The following is a 22,573-nucleotide window of genomic DNA, read 5'->3' as shown; positions in this document are numbered from 1 at the left end:
AAGAAGGGTCTATATGGTCTAAGATGAAGTGTGGCATGAATTGAAGAGACCGGAGAACCAGCTCTGTTGGGAGCAACAACCCTCACCCTCTTCTCCCCTCTGTTTCTTGTTATGCAGAACAAACCGTCCAATTCACTGATTCTTCCATTCAAGGTTGTGGGTACTCACACCTTAATGGGTTTTTCCCCTTCTCTTTTACTCCCACGTGCCTCCCAAGGCAAGAACTGGAAAGCTGGAAAGAATGAACAAATTTATGTTTCTCTGAGATCAATTAAGGCATTGCAGCAGTCTGTAAGAGCACCGGGGGGCCCAGGTGAAATTTATTCAAAAGATTGAGTTTGAGCCCTGGCTGGTGTGGCTCAGTGGACTGATCGCCGGCCTGTAAACAAAAGGGTCACTGGTTCAATTCCCCGTCAGGGCACATGCCTGGGTTGCAGAGTGAGGTCCCAGTTGGGGACGTGTGAGAGCCAACCACGCACTGGTGTTTCTCTTCCTCCCTCCCTCCCTTCCCCTCTCTCTAAAAATGAATAAATAAAGTCTTAAATTGAAAAAAAAAAATAAAAAAGATTGCATTTGAGCTGGGAAGGGACCCTTTCTGCCAATATCTGGCTGTAATTGGACAGAGGGTTTCAAATTACTGGAGACTTGAAGGTCAGTCTTTTTTCTACCTGTTTCTCCCAAACGTGGGCAGACAGTCAGAGCCTGGGACAGTAGTATCTGCTGAACCACAGCAGTCTGCTTCTTTGCCAGGAAAGTTTTTGTGCAGGGAACGGGTGTCCTGGGACAAAGGGCTACAGAGCTGAGACAATGACCCTGCTGTGTGCCCCCAGACAGTGGGCCTGAGACGATTCCTAAAGACATTTTTGTTGGGTTACTGCACACCCACAAATAGCTGCTTTCAAAAGGAAAAAGAACAAAACTTGACAGTTAGAGGGTTATTTAGAAAAGGCATTTTAAAACTAACAGATACACAGATGCACCCGTTCCTTCTTGTAATAGACTCTAAATTGTTCTCCCAGCCTCCAGTCTCTCCCACACCAATCCATTCTGCACATTGTAGCGGGATTAATCTCCCTAGAACACAGACTTGATCTTGTTACTTCAATGCTCAAGTACCTTCAATGGCTTCCCATTACCTTCAAAATAGCCAGTCGTTGAAGATCCTTCATACTGGAGCCTTTCTTATCTCCCCAGCCCATCTCCCACTGTTCGCTTGGACATCTGCTGAATTTAAGTGTCTCTCTTCAGTAGGTCTCTCTTTTTTTGGCAAAAGTTTTCAACTGACAATAATCATGCCTCAGAAAAACCTCATTGGCTATGATACTGCCACTATGCAAACCTAGGGTTCTCTTCTTTTAAAAAATTTTTTTTAAATTTTATTAATTTTGATGGGGGACTCGAAAGTTTGAAAATTTTAATTTCAGGTAGCAGCTAATAAGCTCAGTAATCAATGTATGTAAAAAGCTATTGTTTCAGGAACTGGAGTATGACCCACCTTGACTCCAGGAGACCATAAGCAGTTCCACCTTTGTGCCTCGGGAGGACAGCAAGCGATCAAGACGGTATCTGAGCCATTGTACTCCAGGGTGACCACTGCCCAGGACACAAAGACCATGCCCAGGGCACAAGGACCACCGCCCAGGACACAGATGAAAGAATGCTGAAGCTTTTATCTAATTAACCATTTCCCTGAATTCCAAACCCCTTACCTACACTTCCTTTTTATAAAAGGGGCCCGTTTATAATGGAATGTAAGACAGTCTGCTAGGGTACAAACCTGCCATCTTCTCAGATCCCCAACCATCTGAATAAAGTGCCCTTAAAGATTCAATCCCTGTCTCTGCTTATTGGGTCTGGCAGATGACAGGCAGCATGGATGGACACTGGCTTTTCCCGTTTCAGTTTTAGAAAGAGGAGGGGAGAGAGGGAGACAAAAACATTGATTTGTTGTTCCACTTATTTATGCATTCATTGGTTGATTCTTATATGTGCTCTGACTGAGGATTGAACCAACAACCATGGTGTCTTGGGACAATGCTCTAACCACCTGAGCTACCTGGTCAGGGCCAGGGCTTTCCTCTTTGTCTCTCTTCCTCTGCTCCCACTCTTGCCCTGACTCACTTCTACTCAATCTTTATCACTCTTAATGTAAATGTTATTTCTTCTGGGGACCTTCTTCCCTACCCACCAATGTCTGGGCTGAGCTAGGTGACCCAGCAAGAGGTTTATATAACACTTTAAACTTCTTATGTGAAAAATAATATTGTTAAATTGCTTATCTTTCCTGCTAACACAACAAATTCTGTGAGATCAGGAAGAAGACAAAGATGTCTCTCTCTACCACTTACATTCAAAATAGTACTGGAAGTTCTAGCCAGAGTAATTAGGCAAATTGTAAAGGAAGAAGTAAAATCATCTCTATTTATATATGACATGATCTTATATGCAGAAACTCCAAAGATTTTACAGAAAAAAAAAAAAGAGCTAATAAACCAGCAAAGTTGTAGGATGCAAAGTCAATATGCAAAAATCACTAGCAATGAACAACCTGAAACGGAAATTAAGAAAACAATTCCATTTATAGTAGTTTCAAAAAAGGATAAAATATTAGAATAAATTTAACAAAAAAAGTGCAAGGCTTGTACAATGAAAACCACCAAATTTCATTGGAAAAAATTAAAAGGCCAAAATAAATGGAAAACTGTTCCATGCTCATGGATCAGAAAACTTATTAAGATGGCAACATCCCCCAAACGATCTACAGGTTCGATGCAATCCTTATCAAAAATCTCAGTTGGTTTTTTTTTTTTCTTTTTCAAAATTAACAAGCTAATCTTAAAATTCACATGGAAATATCAGGGACCCAGAATAGCTAAAATATCTTGACAAGGAAAAAAAAAAAAAAGATGGCAAACTGAACAAAATTGGAGGATTTAATGCTTCCAGATTTCAAAACTGACTACGTATCAAGACAGTGTGGTATTGGCAAAAGAACAGAAATATAGGTTAATGAAACAGAATCTGGAGGCCAGAAATAAGTCCTTGTATTTATGGTCAGTTAATTTTTGACAAGGATACCAAGAAAATTCAACTTAATCTGGCACTATTACCTAAGGCTGAATTTACACGTGCCTGGCACACAGTAAGAGCTTAGTGAATGGTAAACATCGCTATTGGTGATGTGGTTCCATTCTAATGTCTCTTATATTCCCATGGGTCCCCAAACTTTGCCCTCTCAGCACCCTTGGTGATTAATGGCAGGCCCTCCAATGTTATTGCTTTTGTAATATTTATCAAGTGAACAAATTTCCAAACTCACAGAAAGGTCCGTTGATGGCAACACACCTTCAACCTTTCAAAGTGAGAACACAGTGTTTGAAAAGGCTCAGGCTTTTCCCTCAGGACCCTTCGTACATGGTCAGGAAAAGGAAGTTTTTAGAAAAGGTCTCTGCTAGCTCTAAACTTAATTGAAATAAACACAACAAACATCTGATTTATTTTATTTTATTTTTAGATATTTTCCTTTAAGCATTTAGTATCTTTTATTGATTAAGTAAGGCAGCATCTGCTCAGTTAGGAGAGGCACCTGTCAGAAACAAAATATACAAATGTACTGCAAGATCCCTGCTCTCAAGGAGACCAACTGTAGACTCCTTGAGAGCAGGGACTGTGACAATGTGTTAGTAGCACCTCAGCTTGCACTTAGGAACCCTTAAAAGACTTTTATTAGTTAAAACAAACACCAAACCCCTTGCTATCCTTCCCTCACCTCTCTACCTTCCCTTTGTTCCTCCATTTCCAAGCTTTCATTTAGCAAAAGAACATATATTAGAAAATAATTCTAGTAATTATAGGACCAGTCAACTGTGGGCAGAGGAGTCTGGCTTTAGGTTGGAACATCCCAAAAATTTTTAAAAGCAGAATACGTTTAGGAACTACATCTATTTGGAGCTTGAATCCTTAAAGAAATGGCTTTGCCCTGGTTCCAGGCCTTGCTCCTTGGGCCTAAGTGGTCGGGGAATGAAGCAGGGATCCTTAGAGCTTGAGTGGGTTTAGACAGGGGTCCTTTTCCTACAATCATGGAAGCTCAAAGGAGGCTGCCAGAGGGGCTTTGCCCACTGACCTCCATGCGGACACATGGACAAGTCTGTCCTTTTCTTGTTCAGCCAGGATGATGGAGAAGAGTGTAATACAACAAAAAGATAGACTTTGGAGTCAAACAGACCTGGGTTTGAGTCTTTGCAACTTACTAGCTGTGTGACTTTGGACAAGTACTTTTTTTCTTTGAGTTTGAAATTTGAGTCTGCAAAGCTGTGAATATGGCCCTTACTCTAATATGACCCAGTTGTGACAGTCTTGGAGCATGTGCTGACCCCTGACCCCTGACCAGAAAACTCCTGGGCTATCGGTCTAGCTATCATGTTTGGGGCTGGCGAGGGAGCCGAACCCACATCATTGGATTCCTAACATAGCTCTGCTTCCTCAGATGACAAAAGACTGCTCCACAGTTGTTTGGTAAGGTAGCAGCAGAGATATGGATGTAGTGGGGGTGGGGCAGGGCAGGGCAGGGTGGGGTGGGGGTGGGGGTTGCCTGAAGCATTAGGGATTGTATGAGATGCCCCTGTTGACCTAACTGGAAGGAACTCAGAGTGAAGCTGCCAGAGGAGAAATGTGCTTCTTGGTCTTGACTGGAGAAGGTTCTTCATACAGTGGCCAAGATAGCACCAGGGTGGGGGGTCACCGAATCTCCATTTGGACAGCATCAGGGCTGAAGGTCACAGTTGCAGCGTGTTGGCCGCTGCTGCTCTTTGGGCCCTGGGCAGAAGAGGAGGCGGACTTGAGGCCCTTGAGCTCCAGCTCCTGCCTTGGCCTCATTTTCCTGCAATGAGATACGCACACATGATTGAGTTTCTCCCCTTGTACACCCAGGGAATGGGTTTTGTGATTATGGATCTGGCAAAGAGATTAATGTAGATTATCATAAATCACATTGCTTAATTGCCGGCACAGAATTTCACAATTGGAAGGGACCTTAGACATCAGCTAGTTGACCCTTCGATTTTTTGTTTGTTTGTTTAATCTATATTAGATATTTAATTTAACTTTTTCTTTTTGATGAATCAGTAAACTGTCAGATAGTTGGATATATTAAAGACAAAACTGGAGACTTCCGGTCAAGATGGCGGCTTGCCTCCTCGCACAACCACATCAAAATTACAACTAAAATATACAACAACCATCACTCAGAACCATCAGAAGTCGAATTGAATGGGAGTCTGACAACTACGGAATTAGAGAAACTACATCCATCCAGATGGGTAGGAGTGAAAATGTGGAACAGGCTGGCCCCACATCCACGTGTAGTGGATAAAAAATTCGGGAAGGATGTCTCAGGAGCGAGGAGTCTCAGCCCCACCCAAATCCCCCGCCCCCTTGGCCCATGGTTCCAGTGCCAGAAGATCAGTCATGATAAATTCTGGCTGCAAAAACCAGCATGAACTGGTGGGAGAAACTACTAGAGTCCAAAACAGCTCCCCTTAAAGAACCCACACATGGACTTACTCAGATTCACTCCCTCGGAGCTCCAGCACCGGGGTAGCAGCTTGAAAGGCACCAGTGGCATATGGGGAGGTACCGACGCGTCTGGCATCAATGCGAGAGCTGGGGAACAGTTTTCTCTCAGACAGAAAGGTAGGCAGAGGCCATTGTCTCTTTCTGAGCCCTCCCCCAACAGAGCTGATGCCATATCTGAGATTCCATCAACCTGGCTAACACTGTTGCCCTACCCTGGAGATCCCCTGAGACTCGGTTCCACCCAAATTATGGGCCCAATCAAACTGTTAATTGACTTTTCCATATGAATGGCTGGTCTTGGTTCATGCTTCACAACTTCCTAAATCCTATTAAACAAGCAACAGCCAGCCTCAGTGAGCCTCCAGCCCCCATACCTTTTGCTAAGTGGACCCAGGCCTGGCACCAGCTGTAGTCAGCCTAGATTCACAGCTTGGCTTCACCTGGGAATCTCAGCATGAGAGGCAGCCATCTCAGACTGCCTTATAGCTTATGCAAGGTGGCCCCAGGAAGAACACATTTGGAGGCTGACCTTGGCCTGCACCACCTGGGAAATCCCAGAGCCTGCACACCTAGTGGACAACTACAGACCACATCAGAGCACCACCACCCTGTACCTGCGCAGCTGATCCTCCAATGAGGGCAAAGGTTGGTGGTATGTGGTCACAGCCAGTCCTTATAGCTGACTGGCTTGGGTAAATCCCTCCCATTGATCCATCAACAGCAATCAAAGCTCAACTACAAGAGGAGGGTGTACTCAGCCCACTGAGGGTGTACCTTGTGTACCCAGGTTGGGTGATAGGGGAGGCCACTGGACCCTAAGGACACTTACTACATTAGGTCATGGATACCAAGACAGGGAGTCATAGTAGCTCTACCTAATACATAGAAACAAACACAGGGAGGCTGCAAAAATGAGGAGACAAAGAAATATGGCCCAAATGAAAGAACAGATAAAAACTCCAGAAAGAGCTAAAGAAAATGGAGGTAAACAATCTATTAGATACGGAGTTCAAACACTAGTTATAAGGATTCTCAAGGAACTTAGTGAGGACCTCAGCAGCATAAAAAAGATCCAGTAAGAAACAAAGCATACACTAATTGAAACAAAGAACCTAATTTGGTGACTGAAATACACATGTAAGTCCAGGAAGCACAGAGAGTCCCAAACAAGATGCATGCAAAGAGGCCCACTCCAAGACACACCATAATTAAAATGCCAAAATTTAAAGATAAAGAGAGAATCTTAAATGCAGCAAGAGAAAAGCAGTTAGTTACCTACAGAGGAGTCCCCATAAGACTGTCAGCTGATTTCTCAAAAGAAACTGCAGGCTAGAAGGGATTGGCAAGAAATATTCAAAGTTATGAAAAGCAGGAACCTATAGCCAAGATCGCTCTACCCAGCAAAGATATCATGCTTCCCAGACAAGAAAAAAACTAAAGGAGTTCATCATCACCAAACCATTATTACATGAAATGTTAAAGGGACTTGTTTAAGAAAAAGAAGATCAAAGCTATGAACAATAAAATGGCAATAATGGCAATAAATACATATATATCAACAATTGAATCTAAAAAACAAACTAAGCAAACAAGAAGGACAGAGATAGAAAACAATTTTGGTGGTTGTCAGATGGAACGGGGTTATGGGGAATGGGTGAACAGGCGAGAGGATTAAGAAGTACAAATAGGTAGTTATAGAATAGCCATGGGGATGTAAAGTACAGTATAGGAAATGGAGGAGCCAAAGAACTTACAGGTATGGCCCAGGGACATGAACAATGGTTGGGGGATTGCTTGAGGGAGTGAGGGGTGCTGGGTGGAGGGGGACAAAGGGGCAATATTGGGACAACTGTAATAGCATAATCAGTAAAAAGAGAAAGAAAATTTTAAAAAAGACAAAACAAATATATTACATTTTTGATACTGTTAGTTACATTTTGCAGTCTCATTATGCTTGCTAAGTTTATTGTTATAAATATTTAATAACTATTAACATAATCGAGAAGAGAATATACTTAAAATGTATATCCTATCTCTCATTTCATGTGCCATAACATTCCATAGTTAACAACAATCATTAATTCTGTCTATATATTTCATCTTGTTGACCTATCATAAATCTTTTTGAAAAATTTCAAATCATCAGAAAAGTTGCACAAATAGTACTAATAATAATTAATATCTGAATACCCTTCACCAAATAATTCACTGGTTGTTAACAATTTCTCACATTTGCTTGCTTTCTTTCTCTCTCCCCATTTACACACCCGCATACATACATCCAGAATTAATGATTTTAAAATCATAAACCATTTGTGAGTTAGTTGCAGACATCATGCCACTTTACCCCTTGATGATACTAAGAACAAGGGCATTCTCCAATGTAACCATAATGCAATGATTGCACGTTCAGGCCCTTCCATGTGAAAGATGATCAAATCGGTCCTGAGAGGTTAAATGACCTACCTGGTTTTGACAGACCAAATATCATTGTAAACCAGGGTGAGTGGAGTCTCCATCCACAGTACAAGCTAGAAAAGGGGCTCAAAGCTTTAGCAACAGTAGAGAGAAATGAAGGGTAGCCACGGGGGTGGGGTGGTTGATGCCACTTACCCGTTTTGGATAGACTCAAATGATAACACCCCAACGATAAAAAATAATAATTTATTAAATGTTGTTATTAATTATTATTATTATTATTATATTACATGTAGTGGTGGGAGTATTTTCTTTGAAACCAGACAGATTGGGCTTGAGTCCCAACTCTGGCAGTTAGGGTTAAGTGACCTTCACTATGTTTCTTAATCTTCCTGTGCCCATTTCATGGCTAAAAATTCGGGGATAATGGTACTACCCATGTTGTGGGGTTGTGAGGTGTAAACGAGTTAATATGTGTAAGGAACTTAAAACCATGCTGGGCACATAGAAAGAAATGAATATAGTCATCTACCATTATAAATAATATCAACTCTATTATAAAACAATGTATGCTTACTACTTCTCAAAAATAAGAGAGCACAGACTCGTCCCCTATAAAAACGAACAACCGACTAACTAGCAGTCCCATGTGGACACACTGCTTGTCAACACCTTGTTGTGTCTCGTTTGAACCCTCCATGGATGTGAGTGTATGTAACCCAGGTGTATGATTATACTGTACATACCGTTTTAAAACTTTGACAATATATTCTAAACAGTTTATCTCACCAATAAATATGCTTCTGCAATATCTTTTTAAAAATGGCTTCCAGGTCTTCCATGATATGGTTATACTTATACTCTGTTATTTTATTTAATTTTATTTTATTTTTCTCATTAAACTTTGTTTTAATGGGTCTCAAAATTCTGTGACATATTTTCAGTCAAGTTGTTTCCATTAAAAATTACTGATTTAAAAAACTAATAATTTTTATTTCTTCCCTGAGAAGAATAACCTCCTAGCAAAGTTGTGGCTAGAGGTGATAACACATTTATTCTTTATACAATCAAGTCATATTATTTTATTTCCTCTTATTTGGTCCCAGAAAGTAGAGTCATGTGTACATGCCTTCCAGCATTTGTCACCTCAAATATCCAAGTGGTTCACTGAATACAATCTAGCAGAGGACTTCCCCAAGAGAAGAGGATTGAAACATTCCTCTATTATCTGTATATTATGTAAGTGTGTTTGCCACAGTGCTCAAGGTCTTTCATCACTGCCATTATCATTATTATATTTATACTTGATCTTAGCCAAAAGACTGAAAAGCGATCATCATAGTTAAAAAATATTTCTGCAAGAAAAAAAAAAATTTGGTCACTATTAAGTTTTTGTAGTGGAACAGGTATCAACAAGGGACTCACAAAGGGTCAGAGCATTTGATGATGGACTCATGGACAATGCTGGGCACAAGACAAGCATCCACAGGTGTTAGTTCCCATTCATTCTGGCATCACCGAAGGGACCAGACAGTTCCAAAGCCAAGGACATCCCATACCTGTTGTACTTCTTCAGCAAGAGCAGAACCACAGTGAAGACGAGGATGACAAGCACCACAACGGCAGCAACGATGGCTCCAGAATCTACAAGGAGGACAGAAGTGGAGAAGGCAAACGTGTAAACCGAAATGCAGAGAAGCATGTAGAGACTAGGAGGGGGACCCCTACTGTGTCACCTGACATTCCCCTGGGTCAAAGGGAGGAAGAGAGAATGCTGAAACTCACAGTGGACCCCAAGACAAAGTCACAGCTACAGTGGCAGTGCACACCTACTCACAACGGCGATTGGGGGGGGCCATGTCCCTAGCACATCACCTGCCAAAATTCTGCCTTAGCAAGTCCTGTTCTCATCAGCCTTAACACAGTTTCAAACTTCTTTTGTGAAACATGCAAGCAAAATACCCTTCTTTTTTTTTTCTATTATTCATTTTATTTTTATTTTTTATTTTACTTTATTTTTGTTTTAATTTTTTACTTAATTTATTGGGGTGACATTGGTTAATAAAATTATATAGGTTTAAGGTGTACAATTCTATAACATCCATCACCTGTATATTGTATTGTGTGTTCACTACCCCGAGTCAAGTCCCTTCCCTCTTTTTGATAATATGAAAATAATATGTATCATCATTTTTATAATTTTGAAAATATAAATACAAGCAGAAAAAAGGAAAGAAAAGATAAAGACCTCATTGCCCCAAGAACCACTGATTGCCTACACATATATGCATTCACCAATGTGGTCATGTATATGTACATTAAATATCTATCAGTCTTCATTAATTTTATGTCTGAAAATCCATCTTAAGGAAATATTCATAAATATGGAAAATATGTCCTTAATAAAAATAGAACCATGTTCCATATACCATTTTAAAACAATATCATGATAATCTTTCCAGGTAATTACATATTGATTATCATGACTTTTTATGGCTGTATAGTACTCCATTGTTTGGATGTGCCATAATTCATTTATCAATTCCCTATTGAGGATATTTATCTTGTTTCCCATTTTTTCACTATTAAAACAAGGCTATCATTGTAGCATAATATCTCAGACTCTCAGGCTCTAATTTTTTAAAAATGGTCGCTCACTTCTAAACTCAGATTTTATTTCCTTATTTTCAGAGAGAGGGGAGGGAGGGAGAAAGAGAAACACTGACTGTTTGCTTCTTGCACATCCCCAGCTGGGGACTTGGCCCACAACCCAGGGATGTGCCCTGACCAGGAATCAAACCAGTGACCTTTCAGTTTGCAGGCTGATGCTCAATCCACAGAGCCACAACAGCCAGAGCATCAGGCTCTAATGCCCAAATCTAATTTTAGGTTTAAAATCTACATCCTAGACAGAGCTCATATTGAAAATATTTTTTAAAATTATTAAAAGGTTCATACTTTTAACCAATCTATTTGATTCTGGGAGTTTATCTTAGGGAATAATCTTTTTAAAAAAAAATCTTTTTAAAATTTATTTTTAGAGAGAGGGTAAGGGAGGGAGAAAGAGAGGGAGAGAGACAACAATGTATGGTTGCCTCTTGCATGCCCCCAACTGGGGACCTGACCTGCAACCCAGGCATGTGCCCTGATGGGGAATTGAACCAGTGACCCTTTGGTTTGAAGGCCAGCGCTCAATTCACTCAGCCACACCAGCCAGGGCTCTTAGAGAATAATCTTAAATACAGAAAAAAACCATATAAATGAAGATGTTTATTACATTATTCATATTCTAAATATGGCAATGATTTAATAAGGTATGACACACCTATCCCATGAAATATTACACTATAATTTAAATGATGATTATGAAGACTATGGTAACATGGGAACACTTATGATGATATAAAGTATAGAAAACAGAATAGAAAATAGAATATGATATATACATGCCCACAAATACATATATGTACTTTATGTTGGAACCATCAAAATGTGTGGACAAACATAATGTTGATAAAAGAAGTCAAATACAAAAGAATAATGCATGGTATGATTACATTTATATAAAGTTCAAAACCAAGCAAAATTAATCTCTGGTGGAAGAAGTCAGAATAGTGGGTTCCCTTGGGTGGCTGGGAGATAGAGATTGCAGGGATACCAGGACTTCTGGGATACTGGTGGTGGTCTGTTTCTGGACCTGGGGCCTGGTTACACATGTGTGTTCACTTTGTGAAAATTTATCCAGCTGTGAATTTTTGTGCACTTTTGAATTTATGTAATGTTTTTATAAAGGGTTTACTTAAAAATATGTGCAATATTCATAGGAGGAAAGACTGAATGGAAAAGATGGGGAATCCAGTGATGATAATTTAGTTCAAGGTTTTTCAACCTCAGCTGGACCATTCTTTGTTGTGGGAGCTGTCCTGTGTCTTATAGGATGTTTAGCAGCATCCCTGGCCTCTTCTCACCAGATACTGGTAGCACTTCTCTTCCCTTCCCCACCCAGACATTGTTAAATGCCCCCTGGTAGGATTGCCAGGTAAAATACAGGCTACCCACTTGAATTAGAATTTCTGGCAATGAATAATTTTTTAGTATGTCTCAAATATTTCATGTCTCATCCTTATAGTATAAAGAAATTATTGTTTATCTTAAAGTCTAAATCAACTGGGTATCCTGTATTTTTATTTACTAAATCTGGTAACCCTATCAAGGCAGGCAAAATCACCTAATTGAGAACCATTACTTTCAGTTAAATAAAAACAGAATTACAGTAGCTGCTTGGCAAATATTGGAAACTGAAGCTCAGAAAGGTTAAGTTACAGTGAACTTGGGTCTGTGGAACTCCAAGGCCCTGGCTTCTTCACCGGACTCTGCAGAGCGGCCCCATTATTGCAGTGAGCAGCGAGGAATACGACCGACAGAGGGCGCTCTTTACAGGCTGTCAGGATGCTGCAAGAGGGACAGAGGATGGCATCCAGATGGGAACAGGGCAGAGCAGGTTAAAGGGAAGCCCACACACCGACAATCATGGTCAGTGCCGAGGCGCTCCTGGCTTGCCCTGTGGTCAAGGTCAGCCAGATCCTGATCGTGGGTCACGGCTGATGGAACCACACCATGCACGGGGAAGGGGGTGGGCTCAACCTGGGCATTTTCATTAGATTTGTCGTATCTCTGTTCTGAGAAAGACACCATTGATACATTTGGGTGACACAGGTTTCCTCATGCAGCTGCTGTATAAGGACGCCACCGCTGTGAATAGGGCAGCTGGAAGGCACTGAAAGAGGCAACAGCAAACAAAAACCATTATATGGCAGGCACGCCTGACACGGTGACTTCAATTTCCCACAGCAGGTGCTGAGGTGCAGGCCCCATGCTATCACTTAAGGGTTGCCTCAGGGCAAATGCAAATGGCCCTGCACAGCCCAGGGGGCACCATCCACGGGGACCCTGAAGTGAAGGTGAGCCTGGAGTTGTGCAACATGGCAGCCCTAGGTTACCCTTTGGTGACAGAGAGATGATTTACAGTATTCCCTCACTCATCGCGGGTATTGCGTTCTAGACACCGTCCCCCCACCCCGCGATGGGTGAAAATCTGTGAAGTAGGAACCTTACATTTATTTTAGTATTTATATATATTCTAAGGCTTTATAAACCCTTCCCACACACTTATAAACCGTTCCCAGCCCCTTATTAACATTTCCTACTCCTTTTATTAACGTTTTCCACACTTTTATAAACCCTTTATGTTCTTAAACATATTCTACACTCTTAACCTACTCTTTAACAACATACATATACAGTACAGCAAAAGCCCGTGATATAGCGAAAAAACCACGATAAATAATTAAACATAATATTTTAAGAAATCCCACGATACAGTGAGGCTGCGATAAGTGAACTGTGATCTAGAGAGGGACTGCTGTATTCCCATCTTGCTGACAGTGATTCTGTCCACCTTGTACCTCCCTTCAGAACAGTTTTGAGAGATAGCCCAGTAGGCCTCTGTAGGTCTTCACACCCAGCAAGAAGCAGGCTAATACGTGGGATTCTGCCCCAATAATGACCCCTTCTGGGCTTCCACAGAAGGGAAACATCTTGCCCTTTAGCCAGCTTCCTGCCAGCACCAAGCCTGGAACTGTTGATCACTGAGGAATACTCCGCATGTGCCAGGAGGCCTACTCCATTCGCAGAAGTATATACCACGTCAACTGAAATGCTTGAAATGGACCCCAACTTCCCCTAATATGATCAATTGGTTTCCTGAAGAGTGGCCCTCAAATTTTTCCTCCCAGGGACCTCTTATTCCTGGTAAATGCCACCGCTGGGATAACTCATCCCACCTAAATTCATTTACTCCTTTGTGAACGAATGGGATGTTTCTACCTTACAAAAGTAGTATGGAAGTAGCTGTACATAAGTGTGACTGATTTAAGGACATCTCATACAAGATTCAAATTTCCATTGCCTTCTAGACTCCAAACCTCCCTAATAAAAAATTGAAGTAATAATAATACTCATTAGATATTTAATATGCATCAAGCTATTCTAAGCTCTTTACATAGATTATCTCTCTTAGACCTCACACCTACTTTATGTGGTAGCTTCATTAATATCTGCATCTTATAGAAGAGGAAACAGGCACAGAGCATTGAAGTCACATGCTTAAGGTCACCCAGTTGGCAAGTGATGGAACTGAGACCAAGACACAGGCAGTCTGTCTCCAGAGTGCACGCTCTTGACCTCTACACCAGGAGCTGACCGTGACACTTGTCCCACCATCCCTCCACCCACTGCCAAGCCAAGTTGACCTTACTTTTATACAGAGAGTCTTCTTCTCTGGTGGTCACGTTCAATGAGAAGAAGGTGGTAACTCCCAAAGGGGTGGCTGTAGTCATCTTGATCCTGGTAAGAATGAAGATGAAATTTTGTTTCAAACCAGAGTAAGCTTTATAACCCCTGTGTGATGCTTCTTTTTGTCGTTATCTGGTTGATTGGAGAATATTCAAGCCTTCAAGTTTCTCTTAGCAGCAACTAAATACAGGGCCCTTTACTATATACTGTGGGGAATTAAAAATAATGTCTGACATTTGTAAAGAACTTCATTTTTCAAAGCAGTTTAAATTCATTCAACAATATTTATTAAACTCCTCCTAAGTTTCACACAGAATGAATGTCTAAATTGATCTTCAAGAATCTGCATGAGGGAGGTTATTATTTTTGCCATTTGATGGATGAAACTGAAGCCCCCAAAATGATGTGGATCCCCAAGTTTACCCAGTGGAATTTAACCCAGGACATCAGCCTCCCACCCTAGCGGGCCTTTCACCACCCCACAACAATGCCTGAAAGGATGTTCCTGCTTTCAGAAGGTTTATGATCTAAGGAGGCAAAAGAAAAAAAAGCAGATGGAAAAAAAAATAACCATGATTATTAATAGTTAGTAACATGAGCCATTGGGTTATGAAAAATGATTCCAAGGATGAGATCAGTTTGAATGGGCCGGAGTGGTTTCGGGGTGAGAGGAGGGAGAGCAAAGGTCAGACTGTACAAAGGCCTCAATGGGAAGAGAGTTAATGTATGTTGAGCATTTACCACACACCCACTAGGTTCTGTCCCAGGTGTCTTCACACACTGTATCAGCTCATTTAATCCTCTCAACCACCTACATTTTAGGGCTGAAGAAACTGAGGCCCAGAGTGGCTGAATGACTCGCCTAAAGTCACACAGCTTGGACTCAAACATATTCTCTGAGTGCACAATGTACCTTCTTTCCCTGACACCCATAGGAGTCAAAGTTCATAATCCTGTAATCTTCCACTTGAGGAGTGAGCCAGGAGGCATGCAGTTAATATGATGCCACGCCACCAAGAACAAATGTTGAGATCCTCCACCAAGAATTATATTCTAAGCCCAGTGATATTATAAACAAATGCTCTGAACTACCAGCATCAAGGAAAGAAGGGAAACAAACCAGGCTTTGCTTCTCTTCTTCAGAGCAGCCAAGCCTATCCTACAACTGCTGACAGTTTGGAAGTCAATGGGGGATCTCCACCCAGAGAAGAGGGTCCAGGCCCCTGGGGGATCCTAAGAAGCCATGAGGCCTCCCCACAGTTGCTCCCTCCTCCAGAGAAGAGATATTTTACACATTTAACAAAATGTTTGTGCATCAATTTATTTACTTGGTAAAATTAAGAAATATTTTTTAATTATTAAGAATAATATCATAGGAGCCCAAGTACCTAGCACTCAGATTGAACAAATGTTTATTATCATATTTTCTTCTGTTCTTTATTTTTAAAAATACTTAGTTGAAATCTCTTTTCTATCCTATCTTAGTCCCTTGCCCAAAGTAACCACTACCTTGGCCATTAATGTATATTCTTTACTACACATACGTATATGTTCATAAACACAGTGTATACCCATTAACATAGTACATATCCATAAATATAGTATATATCCATAACCATTGTATATATTGTGGGTCAATGTATTTATTAAACAAATATGAATCAAGCACCCACTAAGTGACTGACCCTGTGCTAGGTGCTGGGAATACACTGTGAAATAAAAGACAAACTCCTTGCCTCCAGAAGTTCACATGTTAGTAGAGAGAGTGTAGGTTTGACCACAACATTCTTGGACTCAAAAAACAATCATCTTCCCAGTGCCCACACTTCTAAATCTGGCAGCAAATGCCCTTCGTGGGCCATTTCCACTCTGTCTCCAACCCTTCAGTTCCTCACGCCAACATCTGCCAAACTGCTGTGACAATGGACCTCTCCATTGTGCCCTGTCATTCCTGGTCTTTGCTGTTTCTGGGCTGGCTACTCCAGGCTTCATCCTCCCCAGACCCCACAGTGGGCCTCTCCCAAGAGCCCCCACCTCTGGGCTGCATCTCCTCCAGACCCTCCCAGCTCCTGAAGAAAACACCCCTCCACTGGGGTCAGGTCATCTGCACCCAGGCTGGGGGCTCTGGTGGCTGTGGCCTACCCTGCCCCTGGGAATGCCCCTCTGTGGTCAGGCCCTGCTGATCCAACGAATGGACTCTGCCATCATTTTCTCTGCTCTCCTTTAGCTCTAGGGCCCTGCCTAAAACCCCCCAGCTCTTGTCTGTCTCCTCCTCTCGAAGACCAGGTCCTCACAACTCCCAGTGAGGAGTCCCGTGTGGCTTTGCCTCCTGACCTCCCGACGTTGGCCAACTTTTCTTCCTGGCTGGACTTCCTGTCCCCTGATCACCTTAAACAGGCCCGGTGGGCCACGCTCCACTACCCGCTCCCCCTCCAGAATGATCACATCCTTTAAGACTCAGCCCAGTCACCCCCAGGAAACTCCCACGTAGACAGAATTAGCCATTGTGTTGTGTCCTCTGTACTCCCACAGCAGCAAAGAATACACCATTGCATGCGCCTCACTTGCTTTGTCTGGCAGTTAACTTCCCATGTTCATTGTCAGGTCCTTGAGGGTAGAGACCGTTTCTGGTTCTTTTTCAGAGCTTTCTACTGTCCCCAGATAAAGTGTCTGGCTCTTCTCACCTTTGCCAGAGGAAGTACTTGTGGGAGTAATTGTACTTTTCCCATCTTGGTTTGCTCATCTGTAAAATGAGGCAGCTTTTCCCAAGGAAGCTGAGGGTTAGAGGTTAAGTATGAAAGGTGCTTTTTAGTGTTATAGTGGATATTGGAAAATATTTGCTGAACTAAATTAGAAACAGGTGGATCTGCAGCTCAAAATAGGAAAAAATTTTTTCTATAAAATAAGTGTGGACCAATATGAGAACACGGAATGTAAGTTTCCCCCCAGGCCCCCACCTCTGCTCCCAGGGAGAGGTACCTGCCCCCCAACACCGTTACCCATCCCAGCACATAAAGAGTTTTAATATGCATTTGCGTAACCCTCCTGCTTCTATCCCCACCAATACCAAGCTGAGAAGATTCACAATTCCTTTTACAAACAGAAAAGAGAGGCAAATAGGTGGCTGCTGATCACGGGTCACTTAGTGAGGGAGACGTGGCATAATCACCGAATAAGCTAAATCCCGCCTGTGGACACATTTGCCTCCACCCGAGTGCCTGCCACATGGCAAGGCCTTGTGCCAGGTATTTTTTAAATCCATGTTTTGATTTAATTAGCAAATGTATGTAAAACAGGTTTTCCTTTCCCCTTGCTTTAGATGAGGACCCCAAGACCTGGGGACCTAACACTAACTTTCCACGCTCATACAGCCTGGAAGCTGGCCCTGCAAACTTCAAAGTCTGTGTCCTTCCCACTGGACCACCCTGCCGTGGCCCACACTTAGGGGGGTCCAAGGGCAAGTCACTACAAAAACATGCGCACATACACTAGACACACACTGACCAGTAACGCAGCCGTCTAAGGCCCCCAGGACACGGGCTCCTCTGCACGATAACCTCCTGGGTAACCTCCCAAGTTCCAGGTGCACCTCCCTTTCAGATGGGCCCAGCTACTCTTCTTTCTGAGAGAACAGTGAGCAATCTCAGAGCATATCTTGCCTCCTCTCGGGACTGAGGGCTCTCAATCACATCTCTGTTCCTGCCACACCAGAGAAGGCGGGGAGGGTGGTGGAACTCGATGGCCAAGGATGTGGGTGTTTGCATGTGTGGGGCTCTGGCGAGTCTTGTTAACCAAGTGAGGTCCAGCAGGAGGATTTCAGTATCAGACATGCCTATGACCAGGGCCTATGGCTATAGAAAAGGGGGAGCCTGCAGGGAGGGTGAGGCTGGTTTTCACTGACAGAGGTTAATTTAATAATAATAGTAACAACCATAATAAACTATATGCCGGGCACTGCACTCAGTGCTTTACGTGGAAGGTCTCATTTAATTCTCACACCTATCTGGCAAGGGGGGTGCAATCACTGCGCCCATTCTGCAAATGAGGAAACCGAGGCTTAGAGCAGAGCGAGATCAATATAAGTTCACAAAGCTAATGTGTAGCTGTGCTAAAATTCAAGATGGGTCTCTCTGATTCCACAGCCCCTTCTCCATAAATCCTCCCAGTGAACACACTATGTACAAATGGCCCAGCACCCAGGGCTCAAATCAACACTGGTCTTTGATGGGAAAACCCACACAAGCTGGGGTACAGCAGAGAGAGCCAGAGTCCTTGCCCCAGGCCCCTGACCCTGACTGGTCCTACCTTACTGGTCCTTGCCCTGGGCAATACTCTGGACTCTGTCTTCAGCAGAGCCTTAATTACATTTGCAGAATCAACAACAAGAAAATGATGTCCCTTGAGTTGTTTATAAATGGCCTTGCATGAGAGGTTCATTTGTTTGGGAAGTGATGGAGCATCATGACCATTTACTCACTGAGCCGCCCCTCTCTGTTCCTTGGGCAAGTGTTAAGAGCCATATCTGGAAGATAAATGGTGCCAGGCCCACCTGTCTAAAACATCTCCCCTACTGCTCTGCCCCAGTGGTACCCTCCTTCCCTCTGGTTTGGCCCAGAAGTTCCTCACTGGATAAGATAACCAAGACAGTATCGATCCTGGCCAACCCCTACTCACATGGCCAACTGTAACTCAGAGTAGGCAACCCATCAATGACCTCAACCCGCCCAAACACTGGGACTGATGTCTCCCAATCACCTGAGAGGTGGGAGGTTCAGCATGACTTGGTCTCTTCCACAGACAAGAACCTCACTGTTCTCAAGCGGTCCCTTGAGTTATTGGGATGTTGTAACTATTAGAAAATTAACATTCATGTTCAAACCATGTTCTATGATTTTCACCCATTGGTCCTCATTCTCTTTCCACAAAGGTAATCTGCTACTTCTTACACATGACAACTGTCAGGTTAAAAACATTTCTATGCATGGAAGATTACACTCAAACTTCTATTGGATGGAGTAGTTAAGATAGCTGATATCAGCACTTCAATTTTACCTCCCACCGATAGGTGGCGATAGTAGTTGGTTGTAGTATTTTCCTTTGTATCTAACCTTCAAATAACTGGTACATGTCCTGTGATCCCAACCTGCATCTAAGTACAGGAGGTTTCTGCCCTTTGAAAATGGCAAATGCGTATTCTCTGATGAATTTCTTCTCAGAGATAAATCGTCTCAGATCATTTAAACAATCTTTGGGGTTCCTCATTTTTCTGTGTGTCGCTCTCTGTCTTAAATAGAGCACCCCAAACTGAACACATGACTTCAGAGGGGTCCTGAAATGTCTAGAATGACATTTTTCTTGGTACTTATCAGCCCCGGGGTCTAAATTCTACTACTTACTAGCTGTGTGATCTTGGTCAACTTTCTTCACTTCTTGGGTTTTCTGATTTGTAAAACAGGAATTATAAACTCCAGAGGGTTGTTGTGAGAATTAAATGAGATAAAGCATATAATATATTTAGCGCAGTAGCTGTGCACATAACCTATTGATATTACACTGGATTAATGCAAACAAAGAGCTCACTAGCTTTACAGGTGTCCATAGCACACTGCTCATACACACCCTGTTGATGTGCCCCCAAACCTTTTTCGGATTTTCTCTCATGCTTTTTTATGGTCATTCAAAGCCCTAATATTGGTAAAAGAAAGGGCTTTCTAAACTGCAAAATGCTATGGAAATAAAGGGCAAAAGCAGCTGCATTAGCAATGGTGACGATATTATGATGAGCTCTTGTCCAGTAACTAGGTCTTCATTATGCTAGTGTGGAAATGTCTTTTTGAACTTAAGTGTGGGACTTGGCATTGATTCTTGTTGGCCTTGACTTTGTTGATATAGGCCCTCAGGAGAGAAACTCCAGCTCTGTGAAGTATGGTGTTCCAAGGAAGGAATTGAGGAGGGATTCACCAGAACTTTCTGTGGTTCAACTTTTTCCTCCATCTCCACTGAGAGAGAGACAGAGGAAATCGCAAAACCTCCCTCAGGAAGGCAAAAATCCCAGTGCAACTGGTAGAGTATGGGGGCTGCTGGGTGAGCAGGGGGAGAACAAACCACAGATTCTTGGGCTGAGAATCAGGAGACCAGGGTTGCCTTTCCCACCCGTTTCGCATGTGACTTTGGAAAGGTTTCTCCCCTCTCTGGACCTTGGTTTTCCCATCTGTAAAATAATCCCGTTTGAAGATGATCTCTGAGAGCTTTTCCAATCTGTGGTTCTATTGCACGCAACGGGCATTCATAGCTTAACTTAAGAACAAGTGTCTTCCAAAAGCACGTCTTTCTTTGTAGATACCAACTATTTGGGGGGTGTTAGGAGAGGGAGGTTAGCATGCACAATTCATGCTGAAAGGTAGGAATACTTCCTGGAAAGCAGCTGAGACTGGAACAAACCGAGGAGAACTCCACACAGGGGTTTGATGTGGCAGCAGCAGTGCCTATGGGACAAACCTCCAAATACTCAGTTGGGTACATAGTAACCCAAGTCTGTCTGAATCCTGAATGGCCATCTCCTACACTCTTCATGTTCCATTTTTTAAAAAATATATATTTTTTATTTACTTTTAGAGAGAGTAGTTAGGGAGGGAGAAAGAGAGGGAGAGGAACATCAATTTGCAAGAGGTACATCAATCGGTTGCCTCTCGCATGCCCCTAACCAAGGACCTGGCCCACAACCCAGGCATGTGCCCCGACTGGGAATTGAACCGGCAACCTTTCAGATTACAGGCCAGCACTCAATCCACAGAGCCACACCAGCCAGGGCCCATTTTCCACATCATCTCCCCCACTCCATCTGCCCTGCCTGTGCATGGCTCTCCCCCATTGTGTGCCACAGATCCCAAAGGTGGGATCTAAATGCTCCCTTGAACTTGGGGCCATTCACAATTACATAGCGAATACATGTTCCTTGTGATTGGTTCCTAGAAATTAGGAAGCACGTTTCTGGTTTCAATTATCATTTTATTCTTTTATCCTCCCATTCACTCATGCATCCACACTCCCGCTCATCCACTGCACACAATTTACCTCACACCTGTTCTTCTGTTCATTTTTTCTGTCATTCATTCAACCAGTGCCTCCCACATACATAGCACTGAGAGGACTGAAAGAAGGGCCATGGGGGATCACATCCCTAGAGCTCAGACAAAGAGAATGAGAAATGGAATTCTTTCCTTTGAGAATCTTTCCTTTGAGAATCTTTCCTTTGAGAATCTTTCCTTCAGCCCCGGCAGGTGTGGTTCAGTGGATTGAGCACCGGCCTGTGAACCAAAGGTCTGTTGGTTCAATTCCCAGTCAGGGCACATGCATGTGTTGTGGGTCAGGTCCCCACTTGGGGGCATGCGAGAGGCAACAATACATTGATGTTTCTCTCCCTCTCTTTTCTCCCTCTGTTCCCCTCTAAAAACAAATAAATAAAATCTTTTAAAAAATGAATCTTTCCTTCAATCAATAATTATGGGGGCTCATCCCCCTCATGTCTGATCACAACACTGATCACGGAGAGATAGCTGATTAATAGCACATTGAAGTCCTATGGAAAAAGCAGTGGCCTGTGCATCTGGAAACCTGGGTTCTAGGCCCACCACACCTATGAGATCTTATTTACCCACTCCATCAAATTCTGGCTTGTAAAGAAAGGGGCCCCGAGGAGCTCCCAACCCAAGACATGCTAAGTAAGTTCCACATACTAAGATTTATAAATAGAAACCCCAGTGGGTATACTCTCCCTTCCAGGAGCATGCCAGCCCCTTTCTCCCTTTACTTCCCCCCAAGGCATGCATCTCCTAAACTCTAAGGGTCCCCACAAGACTTGCAATCAGGGGAGCAATGGGCAGTGGCAGCTCATCCCCAACTAACCCCTGATCCTGTCTGCAAAGCCTCCTTTTCTCTGACTTTTCAGTGAGCCAAAGCAGCCCCACCTAGGCTCATTTCTTTCCTATAACATTTCTAGAGAGCCAAAGCAGCCCTTTCAAAACGTACTCTCAAATTCAGAAAAAAAAGAAAGAGATCCTAGATAAGAGTAGTCACAAGGCAGATTTTTGCATTTTTGCCTTGTGCCAAAGGGTGACACAAACAATACCAGGTATCAGTGGGAGGATGAGACATGTGGGCATAGTGGTTGAGTGTGACCAAGAGCTGGAACGTGACCTGTGGCTTCCGTTTGCCTCTCTGTCTTTGG

General features: G+C 42.8%; 1 protein-coding gene and 1 non-coding gene across 4 annotated transcripts in view; both read right to left on the bottom strand.

Moving 5' to 3' along the window:
* Window positions 1-1,206: 1,206 nt before the first annotated feature.
* On the bottom strand, window positions 1,207-1,341 carry LOC150014367 (U4 spliceosomal RNA). Its single transcript, XR_016510252.1, has one exon. It is a non-coding gene; the product is annotated as a U4 spliceosomal RNA (small nuclear RNA).
* Window positions 1,342-4,279: 2,938 nt separating this feature from the next.
* The window catches only part of NCMAP (non-compact myelin associated protein), a 38,739-nt gene continuing 20,445 nt past the window's right edge, over window positions 4,280-22,573 (bottom strand). Inside the window, exons 1-5 of one of the 3 annotated variants that reach the window (XM_090271491.1) lie at window positions 17,851-18,017; window positions 14,309-14,397; window positions 9,552-9,636; window positions 5,563-5,661; window positions 4,280-4,879 (exon numbers count right to left, since the gene is read on the bottom strand). In XM_090271491.1, the coding sequence (XP_090127617.1) occupies window positions 4,738-4,879; window positions 5,563-5,661; window positions 9,552-9,636; window positions 14,309-14,390 (408 nt within the window). In that variant the 5' untranslated portion in view covers window positions 14,391-14,397; window positions 17,851-18,017 and the 3' untranslated portion in view covers window positions 4,280-4,737. Of the gene's footprint in view, window positions 4,880-5,562; window positions 5,662-9,551; window positions 9,637-14,308; window positions 14,398-17,850; window positions 18,018-22,573 lie in introns of those variants that run through there. The other 2 variants (XM_090271492.1, XM_090271493.1) reach the window with 2 other exon arrangements.

This window comes from Furipterus horrens, unplaced genomic scaffold, assembly GCF_987537825.1.
Source record: "Furipterus horrens unplaced genomic scaffold, mFurHor1.1.pri manual_scaffold_3, whole genome shotgun sequence".
Classification (NCBI taxonomy): domain Eukaryota; kingdom Metazoa; phylum Chordata; class Mammalia; order Chiroptera; family Furipteridae; genus Furipterus; species Furipterus horrens.
This window is presented reverse-complemented; position numbering and strand designations above follow the sequence as displayed.